The following is a 16,479-nucleotide window of genomic DNA, read 5'->3' as shown; positions in this document are numbered from 1 at the left end:
GAAAAATGAAAAATAAACACTGAAGGCTGATTGTTTGTCTGTGTTGTGGTGTACTGAAATGCGTAATCGCTCAATAAAATGGATTGGTTCTCATCTATTTTTATTTATTTATTGGATATCATTTCTTGTGGAAATATATCATTGTAAAGCTTTGCTGAAGAAGTAAATTTGTATTTGTATATCTGTAGCACAACAAAGAAATCCAATGATTACAGTGTAGTAGAAGCCCGACCTCTTACCACAATACATGAAGACAAAGCATATTCAGATTCAGAACAATTCATGGCGGAAATAACAGATCCTTTGAATTAAAAAGGTTCAAATTAATTTGAATTTAAAAAGTGAAATAACAGCATGCCATTTGTGCCAAGATTCTACTGTAGCTTTAGAAATGTAAAATTGTTCTACAGTCAGGTTACTCTATTTGTATACAAAAGAAAACTAACATCTCATTTAAATGCTTGATGTATACAATTTAAACCTAGCAATTCATATAACATGAAGCTATAGCAGTAATAATACACCAGAATCTTCACTGGCCAAAAACACTGCACGGGTCGAGCCTACTTGGCATTCTATGTATGAAAAGCTGCTGACTGAAAATGAAATCGCACTTTCCTGATCAGACCTAATATTATGAAGAGAAATTCTACGAATACTTATTTCCATTTTCTAAAGAGGCTTCAATAACCTTTTTATGAAATTATTCATAATTTATAATTTGAAGATGTTTCCGGAATGTGTTTTGTTTGTTTGGGTTAACGCAGTAGAATTGGCTTAATATGAATTTAAACAAACCAATCAGACAGCGAAGAGTGACAACCTGCTCTAAACTTCACGCCCATCCAAATTCGCTGACCAATCGAGGACATCGTAGGTGGGGCTACGGAGGTGTCGCGGAGGATTCAAACGGAACATGGCGGCCGAGAAAGAAGCCGATGGAAACAAACAAAATAGAAGGTATCAGTAAAAACATGATAAATGCAAACAATTTTAAGGTGAACTGAAGTATTAATTCACAGTTGAGCGGAGCGGATAGTGCTTCCGAAAGTAAAATGTTGGATATTTATCATGCCATGCCTCGTAGATTACCAACGGCAGTTCTCATAGACACGATTTGGTGGTTAGCGAACTAGTCTAGTGCTGGTCATTCGTGCTACGAGTATTACGTTAACTTTCATTGAAATATAGAAAAACCATTCGCTAGCATGATGCTGTTTCATGGTTGAGAAAAAACGTTACGTCGAACAATACTAACAACTAACATGTAAAACGTTGGTCATCATGCAGTTGCTAACTTAAAAGCAAACTAGCCAGCTACGTTATGCTTACTGACATCCTGGCTAACAAGGTACGGTGAATTTGTTATCAGGCTGTTTGGTTTGCTTGCTAGTCGGTGTCTTTGCCAACTAGCTATGTAATGTCGATGACACTGTATGTTGGCGATTTGGTATGGCAAATGTCTAGCTAGCTAGCAGCCAACTTTGGCAGCTGATTAAGTATTGCTAGCCAATTGTTTCCTTTTGGGTGCAGACGCGGCTGTTCTCCTTCTCCAGTAACATCCAGACATTAAAAAAAACACTAACATTAGCTAGGCAGTGAATGCTTGACAGTTAATGACAGTTAATTCGCATAAGGTAATAGAGATGATATAATGATGGAGTCTTGAAGTTGCTGTCAGGTTATTGGTTACCTGCTTCACAGCAATGGATTTCGTTTGGCCAGTTGTTTCATTTAAACTTATTTATCAAGATACTTAAACGAACTGTTTTTCCCACGGCGCGCAGGCAGTACTGCCGCCGTGGGCTATGCATGGCAAATTGTGGTCACTCACTCACAGACGTTTAGTTGGACGCATGCGCAGGTGGTGCCAGCTAAAATGTGTCAATGAAGTGAGTTGCGCCATGGGTCTGGACGGTTCCATGCTTGTTTGTTTCTGTCACCACCATTAAACGAGATTGAACATGCAGTCATCCACAGAAATTGAAGTTATAGGCCTAAGTGCCCCTTGGATGAGTGTCTGGATCAGGGTTCTACAACTACCTTTCCCTGGGTGCTCGATTATATTGGTGGTGCCAGATATGTTCCATGGACTTTTTATAAAGCTAAGCATAAGATTTTTATGAGTGTACATCAAAGTAGTACTTAAAATATGCATACACATTTTTTATTCTGCCAATAATGGGGTGTGCTGACCCTGCAGATTCAGACAGAGGCACAATTTAAAAAAATAAATAAAAAAAAAAGACTTTTTCTTATTCTTGGTGAACAATGGGTCAAGTCTGTCTTTTGAGCACAGCATTTTGCCCCGAAGCTTCCATTTGAATAGCAATGGACTCTAGGCCAATAGGCTCAGAGGCTAACGGTGTCTGATGAGCAAAATATCTTGCTCTTCCTTGTAACCCAATATCTTCCCCGTCTTGGTCCATATGCACACACTATTACCATTCTATCATCTAGATGGGCTCATCTCACACCCTTGAGTGCTTTCTGCCCAAATCTCTCCAGAGTTGAATCGCACCCTGCTGAGTGGTTGTGCAGCTGAACCAAATGGATCTCTCTGTCGCTCTCTCTCTGACAGGGGAACAGTGGGCAATGTGGTGATTGGCCAGGAGACAGGTTCGCGTGGACGCCAACCAATCATCTTCAACCCAGATTTTTTTGTGGAGAAGCTGCGGCATGAGAAGCCAGATATTTTCACCGAGCTGGTGCTTAGCAACATCACTCGACTCATCGACCTGCCGGGGACAGAGTTTGCCCAACTCCAGGGTGAGGTTGACCCCAAGGTGCCCAGCACTGGTGGATTCTTCCGGAACTTACTCAAGCGCAAAGGTAAGTGTACATTCACATGCTTTGCTTAGTTTTGTTTGGCCTAGACAGTTTTCATGTGCAATGAAGGATATTTTGCATATTTATAGAAGTTTCTGATGACCAGCTGGCTTTACAGTGGCTGGTATGGGAGCATTATAGGGCTTGTTGTTTGAAATCCAGCAAATACACTTAATGTCATTCCAAAGCAGCTTGTACAGGCATATTATGTTTCCGGAGGTCGTAGATGTGGAGACTACCTGATTATTCTTCAAATAATTATTTGCAATATTGTTTCTTTCGGATTTTCCACCTGGATACACCTGGCATTTAGTGGATTAATTTTAGGAAATTATTCCATGGAATAACCTTTTTTTTGTTTTTGTTATTCATAGATAAGGGAGTCGTCTTTGGGATGCCTCTAACTGAGGAAGGAATCGCTCAAATATACCAGCTCATCGAGTACTTAAGCAGAAGTGAGTTGTTCTTCACATTCTATGCTTGTCATCTCTGTGATATTTGTCATGCGACAGACCTCTTATGCCCGTACTTCCTGTTTTCTTGCGTTTTGTGAATATGTGTGTTCCATTGGCTAATTAAAAATAATTTTTTTCCTCTTTTCTTCACTTGCTGATGCACTTAAACAGTTATTTTGGTTGTTGGCTACTGTGTGAAGGTGCCATTTCTTTTGTTTGTTTGTTCCAAAGACTGGAGTGTTTTTTTTTCTTTTCTTTGCAGACCTGCATGTGGAGGGTCTGTTCCGAGTTCCTGGGAATAGCATCAGACAGCAGGCCCTAAGAGAGATGCTGAACAGCGGGGTTGATATTGACCTGGAGACGGGCGACTACCACCCCAACGACGTGGCCTCCCTGCTCAAGACCTTCCTGGGAGAGCTTCCCGAGCCACTGCTAACTCACCGCCATTACCATGCCCACCTGAAGATCACAGGTACAGTCACCCCTGCGGGACGGTGCACAGTGAGATGAGGACGCTGGGTGGGGGTGCTGTCAAGCTTATTTTCCTACAGGCTAGCTCTGTGTGAATTTCAAATTATGCTTTGTTTCCAGAAGTGACTTATTAATTTATTTACAATTAATTATTCTTTTAAATTGCCTAGTGTGATTTTAACAACCTGTTGTATATTAGGCTCTCATTGCAAACTTTTACTCACCTGAACTAACCGGTTAAATAAAGGTTATAAATGCATCTAGTTCCCAAAGCAGTGCTCAGCGATGTTAACCACAGATGTCTCTGCTGCAGTTATTGTTGATAATTGTACTCTCCTGTCATAGGGGAGTGAGTTAATTAAGATAAACAAGGCCTCATTTCCTGAACCTGCTGTTGGCTGTCCCAGCTGACTGATTCTCCTCCCTGTGATTGGTGCTTCGCCGTCAGGCCTCACCCTGTTTGACGAGAGGGGGAACAAGACGACGGTGCCAGACAAGGAGCGCCAGATTGAGGCCCTGCAGCTGCTCTTCCTGCTCCTCCCTTCTGCCAACCGCACCCTCCTCAAACTCCTCCTGGATCTGCTCTACCAGACCGCCAAGCAGCAGGACAAGAACAAGATGTCCGCCTCCAACCTGGCCATCATGTTCATGCCACACACCATCTGGCCAAAAAATGTAGGCTTTCCTCCCAGTTCCATTTGTTTGACCATGAAGGCCCGTCTAAGCTTGTCTGCTGAGGAGAGAGTATATAGCACTTTCAAAAACTAGTTTTCAACAACCAAAGGCTGTCTGCTTCTAGTACATGCCTTTACAAGCTATATTGTGTCTTAGCTCTCTGTGAATAAATTGTTCCTACTATCATTCGGGGCACTAATTTTCACATATGCCCCCATTTTGGCTGACAGAACTCAAGGTGAACTATTTATTTGCGGAGTAATGAACCAGGACACTTTATGGGTATAATAAATATTAGTGTATTCTCAATTAGTTCTCTCTAAAAATGGGGCATCCAGCTTACAGGTGGACAAGAAAATCATTCTCGCAGGCTGTTGAAGATAAAAAGCCTTTAATTAAGGTAACCTTTGCTATTAAGCCCACCAAAATCTCTCATTTTTTATATATACTGCCACAATTTTTTTTAAAGAATGGTGGAAATAAAATGAAAGAGTAGTCTGGCATGAGCTTAATGAGCACGCAGTGCACCCTTTAAGCCCATCTCTGTTCTGACTAAGCCCACTTAATCATAAATCATCAAACCTGTTTTATTCAAATCTGCTGTCCATTAGCCTCCAATGGATATTTTCATTGTGTCTCAACTCCTGTCCTATGGCCTTGTGATTGGCATTTGAAATAGGCGTGACCTGCCTATTTTCTGTGTTGAAAAAAAGCCAAACTTAAAAAAAAAAATCGTACTTACAGTATCACAAATATGGGGGAAATTACTCTTCAAGACATTATCTTTCAGTAAGTGTTATGATTTTCTCTGTACTTCCTACTTTGTACTTCTTACAGACCCTCTGCTGATATTTGAAATTGACCAAATTCACTGATCCAACTGGTGCACACGTTTTTATGAAGTTTTTTACTCCTTCTGAAAGAAACCCAATTTGCAGGTTCAATACTAATTTTGTTTAGTAAAGATAAATAATTAAGGGTAGCCAGGGTCAGGATTTACAATTGAACAATAACTGTTGTTGATTATCAAACAAATGTTAATTACATTTAGGCTATTAGTTTGAAACATTGTAAACACATTTTAATGCAACTATTCAAGCTCACTGACGGACAATGGTAGAATTATATTGAGATAAGGTTAACAATCTCATTTAACCCATACCTGACCTATACCATCCTTGAATTAAATCTGGATTGGACATAAAAAATTGTAGACAGCCGGTGAGTTGGTGTTCCAACCTCTTCACCCTTAATATCCTTCACTAACTCAGTTACCTGCTGATTTATGCATGCAGTCATATAAGGGGTCTCTGCAGAGATGACACAAAGGTATCAAACCTTTAATGTGATGAGAAGAAATACTGTAGTTTTGTTGTCTTTGTGCTCTTTGAGACAGAAGGGTGAGTTTGGGAACCTGCTGGCCCTGTGTTCAAATATTCTGTTTGTATCTGACGGGACTGAACTATTTTTGTGTTTAATTAAAAATATATAAAACAGATGACTACAAATGACCTTCAGGAAAACCTGAAGAAGCTCAACAACTGCATGGCTTTCCTGATCAAGCATTCTCAGAAGCTGTTCCGGGTAAGGCTTATTTTCAAATAACCATGTTCTTCTTGACTTTTAAATATTTGTTTTATAAAGCAGTACCATTTGTGTACTTTTGAGTATAATTTCTTGTGATGCTTCCCTATCCATGCTGGCTTTCATTCCAAACATAATTGCAACCTCTGAATTTCTATCAGCTATTCGGTGCTCTTAATGACAAACCTAGGGCCAGATTTATGTTCATAAAACTTGCTGTGCAAAAACACCCATATCACTCATGTGAAAAGTAATTGCCTCCTTAATAACTGGCTGCACCACTTTTAGCAGCAATAACCGCAACCAAACACTTCCTATAATTTGATATCATCGCTGTGGAAATATTTTCGCCCACTCTTCTTTGTGGAAGTGCTTTAATTCAGACAGATTGGTAGGTTTTTGAGCATGAACTGCTGGTTTCGGGTCCTGCCACAGCACCTCTATTGGGTTCAAGTCAGGACTTTGACTAGGTCACTCCAAAACATTAACTTTGTTGATTTTCAGCTATTCCGATATGGACTTACTTTTCGGTTTTGGATCGTTGTCTTGATGCATAACCCAGTTACACTTCAGCCTCGACTCACGGACAAATGACCAAATATTCTCCTTAAGAATTTTCTGGTGCAGCGCAGAATTCATGGTTCCTTCAATAATGGCTAGTCATCCAGGTCCCAAGACAACATAGCATGCCCACATAATCACACCAGCGCAACGCGTTGACTGTTGGTATGATGTTCTTACTGTGAAATGTTAGATTTGCTTTATGCCAGACATAATTATATCTGTGTCATCTGTTCATAGAACTTTGTCCCAGTGGGAATCGTACAGGTGCTTTTTTGCAAATTTGAGATGAGCATTGATGTTTCTCTTTGTTAGCAGTGGTTTCTCTGCCTTACTACTCTCCCATGAATCCCAGAAACCAGAGTGGTTTGCATGGGATTCTATAAGGTGTTCTGTGTAACTGCAGCAGCACTGTGAAACCAAACTAGCCATACTCTCTGCATTTAATCAAATTCCCTGACGCAGATGTTGAATTTTACTGTGTGAACGAATGGTGTGTCTCGAATCACAGGACTTCTGGTTACATCGATCCCAGTGATGTTTTTATGTTCTAACAACACCCAAGAAAAACAATCTGTAACACAAGCATTTCCCCTGGCTACTCTGGAACCCTAGGCTATAGCACAGCAACAAAGTGTGAAGAAATGACGTGTTCTGGCCAAAATTGAGTGGGCCTGACTGATGTTTCTGGCTTTTTTAAAAATCAATTTTGCTTGGAACTCCTTAATTAGCCAAATCATTTTGGCTGCAGTGCTTGATGAGCCCATGAAGGACAGCTGAATACTGTTGCGTCCCTGTTCACTGCAACACTTCCATGAGTGAACCTCTGCTGGCACGGCAGATTACCTAATTAAGCCGAGGTCGTTCTAGGGAAAGCCTGAATGAATACACCGTCCCGGTGGGAATGCAGTTCTTCGCCGCATCTCCAAAAACGTCGCGGAGATACGCCAAGGTGGAGCGAGACGGTTCGAGAAGTGTGGCTAGGTGTCCTTTGGGTTTCCGCTGCCCCCCCCCCCCTCCAGCTACTCGACTGCTCCTTGGTTGCCAGCTCTCGTCAGTGAAAGAAAGTGCCTCTCGTCCATTCGCTGCCCGCTCTCCTGCTTGTTGCACACTGTGTGCCTTGTAGTGCACTTAATAGCGTCTGTCTTACAACAGATGCTATTGGAAACGATCCTGCACTTCTGCTGAAGTACTGTCTGGTGTGATGGAGTTGTGTTGCAAAAGAACTGTACAGGAGGAAATATCATTTGACGTGTGAAGCAAAAGGTTTTGAGTTATTAAATTATCCTTCAAATGAATGTTGTTTTTATACTCTCTCCCTCCTCTGTAATCATATGTTTTTTAATGTTTTAATTAATCGGATTCTACATACCAAGCATCCTTACGAAACGGCTGGACGTAGGAGAACACAAAGGGCCGCTCTGAAGCCTGCTCATTATTCCATAATGGCTATGCTTTTATAACGAGGGCTTTTAGAATCCTGTAGGCTAATGATTGTGAAGCACGCGTTGAATCCACGTTGATGTTTCATTACTTGATTGTAGGTTTTTTTAAACAGTATTTTTTTTTTTTTTGTTAGCTTTGTGTTGTACTCGTTTAGCAGAAAGCATCGCGACTGGGTTTTCCTGCTGTTTCGGGTTCAAACCAGTTTGTACGTGTGCATGTGCGGGTCGTAAAACATCAAACGGGTGGTTCAAATGCTCACATCTGTGTTTTCTGCAGGCACCCCCTTACATCAGGGACTACGCCAGGCGGCAGTTCTCAGGATCAAAGATTCTTCAGTCAAAGGTCAACTGTCTTTTTTGTTCCGCGTTCATCTTAGATGCAGCCGACACTATTTTTTTTGTTGTTGGTCCATCAGCGTTTTTAATTATTTGTTTGTTAATTGATTATTTGAAATGTCTGGCTCTCTGTTTCAGGACGATCTGGACCTGCCCCCTGCGGGGAACACTGTCCCGCCGAAGAGGGTCTGCCCGGACACGGGATCGACCCAGCACCACACCGAGGAGGCCCTGAAAGAGCTCTTCCGCCATGTCAACAACAATATGCCCGACTCTGCCAAGAAGAAGAAACTCATTCGCCAGGTAAAGGAGAACTGGAGAGAGCTAGAAGAGGCCAATAGATTGATGTCTGCTATTTCTGATTAAACAGTAGTTTAAAAAAACCAGCTTCTGACTACCTACAGTCTTGTGTCGGTTATACACTTTGTTGTACGTCGCTCTGGATAAGAGCGTCTGCCAGATGCCTGTAATGTAATGTGTAAAGTTTGCATTCATTTCTAATTAACTGGAGAGGTGAAAATTGACATCTAGATCGTTGCAAGGGTTATCTTGTGGTTCGGTGATGTTTCGGTGCTATTGCGGCTAACTGCGACTTGCGTTTCCAGTTTGCGAAGCAGTCCACGCCAGGAACCCCAGTGAGTGAGAGCCAGACTCCGCCCAGCAAGAAGCACGCTCGCTCGCGGTCCTTCGGAGGGCTCATCAAGGTTGGCATCGCAGTCCTGCTACAGCTGAGGCGGAGAGGGAGGGAACTATTAAACTAGTTGAATGAGGGTATGATCTGGTGGCCAGATTGAGTGAGGTGATAGGGATTTTTGCCAGGAGACGAGGTAACACTCTCTCTTTTAAACAGGATCTTTAATGACCGCAGTGGGCAATGTCCTTTGATTTATGTCTTGTCTAAATGCAGCCACCTTCAGTTCTGTGACCCTGTGGTGGTACTGGTAATTTGTTTTCCTAGTTGGTCCAGAGGGAAGACTGCTAAAATTTTCAGTCTCTTCTGTTGTATTTGACACACACACACACATAACGAAGGCTGTTTTTGAGTGGCACAAATCTAAAGACAGTGAGAATGGACAGGTGAAGTTCTAACACATGATTTTTTGTGATAAGCTTTCTCTCGAAAAAATGTATTTTTTTCCTGCCATATTTTTATTTTGAAACCAAAATAAAAATGGAGCCCTCACAGCTTGCGTGTTGATATCATACAAACATTTATGCGCCTGCCACAAATCCACCAGTCGCTCCTCGTTTTTGGAACTCCAGATTATTTGGCTCAGCCATAGCCCATTTTGAATCTTGTGTTTACTTCTGTATTTTCCCCCTCTTCCTTCCTCTGTTGCAAATTCAATTTTCATTGGCTATTGAAATTCCCGTTGCGATTGGACACTTTGGACCGGCGCAAACCACGGGATTATGCACAGACCAGCCCGGATAAAATCAAAAATGTTCGATTTAGTCATGGTGTTGCCAACTGGGATCGCGTGAGAGAGATTTGAGTCTTTCACTCGCGCACGCATTGCATTGCAGCTGTGACTATGCAGCGCGGCTACCCTTGACTACCACGGACTCTGCCCCCGTCTCATGTGCTCTCTGTGCTCTCCCTGGAACAGAGGAAAGTTTTGGGGAACCAGGTTGCCATGGAGAAGAGAGGCAGGATTGTTTCTTTGGAGGGGGCCAGCAATGCAGAGAAAAGGGGGAAGGAAAACAGTCAAGGGAGCGTAAGTTCTGTCTCCCTGCCGAGGCCGTTTGTGTAATAATTAAAGGCATACTATGCAGGATTTTGTTTATAACAGTCTCCTCCGTCCTCAACGCGCACCCACACCTACGTTTTTATATATCTATAAATATAAATGTAACTTTTTTATCGTTTTTTTAAAATTTATATTTCTGTTTTTTTGATGTCTATCACCAACAAGGAAATCCAAAACTGAGGTTGACTCTGATTTTTGAACAAGCCCTGCCATCTTCCCTGCTGCTATTGCAGTAGCTAGCTAGCTAACGCGACGCTCCACTGAAACCTGATCCCACCCTGTTGGCTCTGTAGCCACACCCACCCCTCCCCACACTGAAAAGACCGTCAAGCCCGGAAATGTCCGGGAATACATCTTTGAAGAAGAAATGCAGGCAGAGGAGCACATATCTATGATGCCTGTGCATCACAGATATGACTGAGCATGGTTATTGTATAATATTTTCAAGGTAAAAATCCTGCACAGTATGCTTTGAAGGCAGAAATTGTCTTTTTCACAAGAAATAATGAAAGAGTAATGGTGAGAGAGATCATTTCCCCCCACTGCCCCCAGATGATTGTTATTCATTGAAATAATAAATGACACTACGGCGTATATACTTTCTGAACTTTTTTCCCCTCTAAATTGACCTCTATGACCTGAAAATCTTCTTTTGCCCTTATAGGTAGCTCTGGCTTCTCCTGTCTTTTTGAAATCAGTGTGTCCCAAGGCTCCTGATGTGATACTAAACACGGAAAAGGTACCGGTGTCCTAACCTGTCCTTAACAGGATATTTCACTTTGTTACAACACTGATAATTTTGTGGTGCTTACCCCATTGTATTTGCGTAGCCTGAATACTATTTTCTTGCCCCTGTTTGAAGTAAAAGTACATGGTTTGGAATGTGCGTAGTAGTTCATGTTGAGTTGTTACTCTAATCTGTATCTGTTTGTCTCCAGGTCTCCTCCAACCTCACAAGAGTGTGCTTTTCACCATCGCAGGAGTCCACAGTTTAGCACTGGGAATTGGCCGGCCCTGTCCTAAATGTTTAAATATAGTTTTTCTTTGACTGTGAAAGCTGTGACAAGCTTAGCGAATGGTGGCCCAAACCAGCGGAAACGGATAGCCCCAGGTTGCGATCAATGTCTTTGCAACTAAGGGTGTTGGTTCACAACATGGTGCACATTTTTCCTTAGCTTCAAGGTACAAATTTGAGTTGAGTTTTCCCTTTTGTATTTTTATTTTTTTTGCTGTGTTGGCAGCTCAGACGAAAAATATGCAGACTGCTCTAAACAACAAGCGAAACTCTTGCTTAAGCTTGTTTCTCAAAGCTAAAAAAAATATTGTGTGCAGTAGTTGAGATGACCGTTTCAGTTGCTTTAGGCCCTTTTCCAGCAATCACTTGAACAAACTTCAAAATGGACAAAGACCACTAGACAAAGGAGCCATTCTTAATATCTGTGTATATGTATATGTTTTAGTCTTTACATAACTGTGATGGTGGGCTGTATTTTGAGTCTAACAAAGGCTACTTTTCCTTTAAGTGGAGAAATGTTTCTGAAATATTGTACTTTTATTGATATTCTCATATAGCTGCCTGTTCATCTAGAGCATGGCTGTCTAACCCTGTTCCTGGAGATCTAACATCCCTGTTAGGTTAGGTTTTCAATTCAACCCTTATTTGACACTCCTTATTCTACTAATTAGCAGCTCAGTGAGATGCTAGCTGTTGAATTATATGGTGTGCTTTGTTCGGGTTGGAGTGAAAACCTACAGGACGGTGGATCTCCAGGAACAGGGTTGGGCAGCCCTGATATAGAGCCTAAATGGCTGGGTTCTTCATCGTCAAGGAGTTGTCTATAGTGGCAGGTCTGCGCCAGCTGTTCCCATGAACAGTTTAGAAAACTGTTCTCATATACGTGTACAGTACCAGATGCAGCTGATTTTAAAAAGAATCATTTTGCTTTTTGAGGGTCATATAGATATATGCCATTGAAAGCATTAATATCTTAATTCCTTTGGTATTTAAACTTGGCATGTTTACAAAAGCAGACTACTTATTTTTGTGTTTTTGAATGCTTAATAACAAGATGACTTGCATGTAGGTAGGTTAATGAGGTCCTGTCTAAGACGTGTTGATTGACCCTGTTCAATGTGATGCATTTTCTGTGCTGTTATTTTTGGGTAATTTTGGCCATAAAGGGGGGTATCCTTTTCTCTTTTAACCTTTTATTTTTGTCCTGTTTTAACTGGAAGTCCTGCTTTTTTAGACCTCTTAACCTCTATCCTTTGTCAGTATAACTCTTAAGGCCAGTTCATATATTGATGTCTCACACACTCCAGTTTTTAAGTATACATTTTGAGTAGATATTTTGTAGAACTAAGGAAGTTTCAACCATTAAAAGTCTTACAAGTGTGCTTAAAAAGCATCCTTTAGATCCCAGGTTACTTGTGTGTACCCTTTTACTTTCGATTAGTCTTGTGAGCTAAGTGCACTGTTTTGGAGCAGGGTCTGGTTCTGTTGTGACTGATGGAAGATTTGTTTTGATGAAAGGTTCCGGGAAGTGAGTGAAAGGGAATGGATCAGGTCAGTTTGAAGGAAGCTGTGGTTGAGTTCTCTAATAACAGCGGTCAAACATTTCGCTCGCTACGTGCAGGGCACGAACGCTGCGTTTTAAGCAGGCTGAGCTGTACGAAGACGCGTGCGCTGTGCGATCGTTCTGTTTGAGACACGATGTCGGACATCGATGCCTTAGAGAAAGGGAGCGGGCGTTCTAAATGAGCTCTGTGAGGTTGCATTAGCAGGTGTGATTTGTCAGGAGTGTGTTCTGCGAGGCGGAGGAGGATGAGAATGAATTGAGAGGGAGGGCCTGGGGGATTAGGTTCAGGAGGGTAAAACACAGGTAATGCTTTACAAGACAGCGCCCGGAAGCTCAAGTGCACGGTAGCGAAATATGAAAACGTGAATTGAGATTTTTTTTTTAACCGTCAGTCAGTTATTGTTTACTGCTTAATGTCCATTCATTTTTAGAACCCTTTCGCAAAGTCTATGCAACGTGAATGCACCCGCCTCTCTTCTTTTCCCTTGAGGGTACGCAGGGCCTGGTCACGGGGAGCGTTCTTGTTTTGCACAGTACTGAACGCAGTTCCTTTTTTTTTTTACCGGGCCAAATTTGGCTCGCGGTCGTGTCCGTGGTGCTGGTGCGTTCCCCTGGGTTTCGGTTCTGCGCACCCCCCTTTATTGGAACCGCTCTGGCCGAGGCACAGGTTACTGCGGGAAGGACACCTTATCTTAGCAACCGCTTGCTTGTCGGTCTCTAGGGATGTCAGATTTGAAAAGCTCTGACATCCCCAGAGACCCTCAGCGAGCGGTTGCTAAGGATATGGTGTCTCTCCTGCTTGTAATCTGTGCCTCGGCCCTAGCGATAACTCTCGGGGGGTAACATCCCATATAGGACATCCCACAGAGCTGAAACGCCGGTGAACGTACAAGGGAGAGGCACGCCATCCATGCTAATGTCTTTTGATCTCATTTTTAAAATCTATCTAATGGTTTGTCAAAAAAGACCAGCCATAATGATTTACAATTTTTAAGCTAAAAACTTTAGTTGAAATTGCAAATGTTTGCCACAGCGGCACTGTGCAAGTTATACTCATCTTGTGTATTTGTGTTTCTTTGATATATTTGACATTTATTATTGTTATTATTATTTTTTTTTTAGGTACCACAAAACCTGTGTTACATATTTATTTCTTATTTGAATAAGTGAGAGGCCAGTTTGGAGTCATTTAAATTGGATTACAGTCTAATTTGTACCTTGAACAAAATGCCTCCGAGTCCGCTTTGTTTTAAAATTTGCATTTCCCAGCTAGCCCCAGTTCATGATTTCATTCTGGGGTCTTGTGTGTCTGCCTCTCGTTCTGGTGCGGTCTCATTTTTATTTTTTTTTGGAATTCCCCCCTGTGAATATGAACGAACCAACTAAAAAGCTCCTTCACCTGCTTAGCTGTAACAAGGCTATTTGTGTTCAAAGGCACGTCCTGGAAGTGGAGTGGCAATATTGATCAGGGGGCACTGCGCTCACGCACTGTTGCTTTTTCCAGGAAGCGGTGCCAAGCAATATCAACTTATACTGTTATGGAGGGCCTTAAAAGCAAATGTTTTGTACTGCTTTTTCTGTTTTAATACAATGTCCTTTGTGTTTATATATTTATATGTAAAGTGCTGTAAAATAGATTGTCTTTTTCTAGTTGCAGTACATGTTTTTTTTTTATTAAACCTTTTTATGGAACCTTATTTTCCCCAATTATTGTATTTTAATGGGATAGTGTTGTACAGAGTGCTTGGTTATTAATTATAGGTCAAGCAGTAGACCTGCAGATACATAATGCATGTAAATAACAAATTTTGCAGTAATTGGATACTTATGTTTCCTACTGGAATTCACATACAGCCATACGTTTTGGGAAAGGGGGTAGTAGGGGCTGTACCTGAAGCTACCAAGCAGAAATGAGAGTAGACTAAACTTGAATGTATGAAATGCTTATTGAATTCAGAATTACCATACAAAATGTAAGTAAATCTTTCACAGTCAATTTGCAGTCCCTCTCTATAATTACCTCGGGACTCTGGGGATCGCATCTCGGAACAAATTAGGTTAAAGCTGACTTTTAAGATGACAACATTCATGTCATGCTGGTGACAGTAGGATGCTTTGCTTTTTTATGATTAAGCATGCTAGTTCTACCACACAAATTTGAGTACTCTAACAAAATTGCTAAATTTGTTCTCACTGTGTGACAGTTCACAATTTGCTTTGATGATTTCGCTTCATTTTGGCTAGCAGACAAGCTTTGCTCACATGGGTTCATTTGCAGCTCTGATGGGTGTATATATGTGTATGTATTTTTATTCTTTCTTTAATGAAATTGGCTGGCTGAGTTCATGGATGGAAGAAACGCTTTACATAACATTTCATTTATTTGGCAGACGCTTAGCATACCAAAGGTCATTGGAACAACTACAAAACTGCTCATTACGACTCATTATGTAACCGTTATCCGTAGCCGTGAACATCAAATCCAGTTCACACGGTAAGCATAGGCTAGGTTGGAAAGTTATGGTAAGTCAAACTAGATGGAGACACGACGACGAGCTGCAACACCAAGATTAAAATACAAGTGTAACATGAAAGTGTTAGAGGATCGAGATACAAGGATACGAGTGATAAGAGCGATCCTAAATTGGGAGTGCCCTGCAGAGCAGTATTAGTCCAGGTACAGTCTGAAGAGCTGCGTCTTCAGACCACGGCTGAAAGTGGGCAGGGACCGAGTGGTTCGTAGAGGAATGGAGAGTTCGTTCCACCACTGGGGAGCAAGGGTAGAGAAGCTCTGTGGTCGGGACGAGCGAGAACTATTCACCCAGATGGCAGGGAGTGCAAGCTGTTGAGCTGGTGTGTAGGGTTGAATTATGTCCTGTAGGTAGGCGGGGCTGGCCCTGTTGGCTACAGTGTAGGCCAGGGTGAGGACTTGACAGAACTTCTACTATCTGACCCTTGGACTATCTACCTCTGGTCACTAATGCTTGGTTAGCATTCATGCAAGTGATTGGTATTCCCCCTGATTTTTGCTTCAAGATTCTCATCTAGACACTTAAGGATCCATATATTTTGAACCAGAGGTATATTTACCCCATCAATAGTAGGTACTATTTTAAATGATAGACCAATATCTAATTTTGGGCATTTCCATACCATGTGAATAAATTGTCACATCTCTTTTCCGCAGTGCCAACATGTATCAAAATCTAGCTTTCATTCATTTAAATTGTCTAGATGTCATACGTTATGTATATAAACTTTAATATTTCCTACGGTATTTCAACTCTTACGGATGTTACTCCAAATGTTCATTTGCATATATACAGGGTTAGAGTGCTCACCCAAGCCATTTCCCAAACTCAAGTGAAAAACTAGATAGTGACTTCTCCAATTTTTCAGGAGTTTTCTGTTTCTATTAGATTATATTTTCTGTTAGGTGCTGCTGAACCTGAGAAATTGGAAACAATTTTCTGATTTTCTCAATTTTCTGGTCTGATTTGCAAATAACAAATAAAAATTGAAAATTTGTTTTAAAAAACTTACATTTATTTTTAAATTGTTGCAATATAATAGTTACCCTAAAATAAATCGCCAATATTTTGGAGACCTGTAACTTACCAGATTCTGTTCTTCATCCGTCCATCAATCCAGGAAAATGTAATATTCTGCCAAATCGAGAAGATGAATATCCATTAAAACCCTGGGTTTATGTAGAATAGTGCATCACAGGGTTTGTAATAAGTTTCTAATTTTTTGAGTTAAGTGATAGGGGCCTTAAAGATAGACCATAGTT

General features: G+C 41.4%; 1 protein-coding gene across 2 annotated transcripts; it reads left to right on the top strand.

Moving 5' to 3' along the window:
* Positions 1-830: 830 nt before the first annotated feature.
* Positions 831-14,383, top strand: arhgap19 (Rho GTPase activating protein 19). 2 transcript variants are annotated; one of them, XM_064320911.1, is made up of 12 exons: positions 831-960; positions 2,582-2,832; positions 3,204-3,284; positions 3,547-3,756; positions 4,204-4,430; positions 5,928-6,014; positions 8,298-8,363; positions 8,495-8,659; positions 8,962-8,991; positions 9,967-10,074; positions 10,772-10,846; positions 11,046-14,383. In XM_064320911.1, the coding sequence occupies exons 1-12, from the start codon at positions 917-919 to the stop codon at positions 11,100-11,102; spliced, it is 1,401 nt and encodes a 466-aa protein (XP_064176981.1). In that variant the 5' UTR covers positions 831-916; the 3' UTR covers positions 11,103-14,383. The 2 variants fall into 2 exon arrangements, with proteins under 2 accessions (XP_064176981.1, XP_064176980.1); XM_064320910.1 differs by having other exon boundaries at positions 8,962-9,060.
* Positions 14,384-16,479: the final 2,096 nt, after the last annotated feature.

Source organism: Anguilla rostrata, chromosome 2, assembly GCF_018555375.3.
Source record: "Anguilla rostrata isolate EN2019 chromosome 2, ASM1855537v3, whole genome shotgun sequence".
In the NCBI taxonomy this organism is placed as follows: Eukaryota; Metazoa; Chordata; class Actinopteri; order Anguilliformes; family Anguillidae; genus Anguilla; species Anguilla rostrata.
The sequence above is the reverse complement of the archived record's forward strand: the minus strand, read 5'-3'. Positions and strand labels throughout refer to the sequence as shown.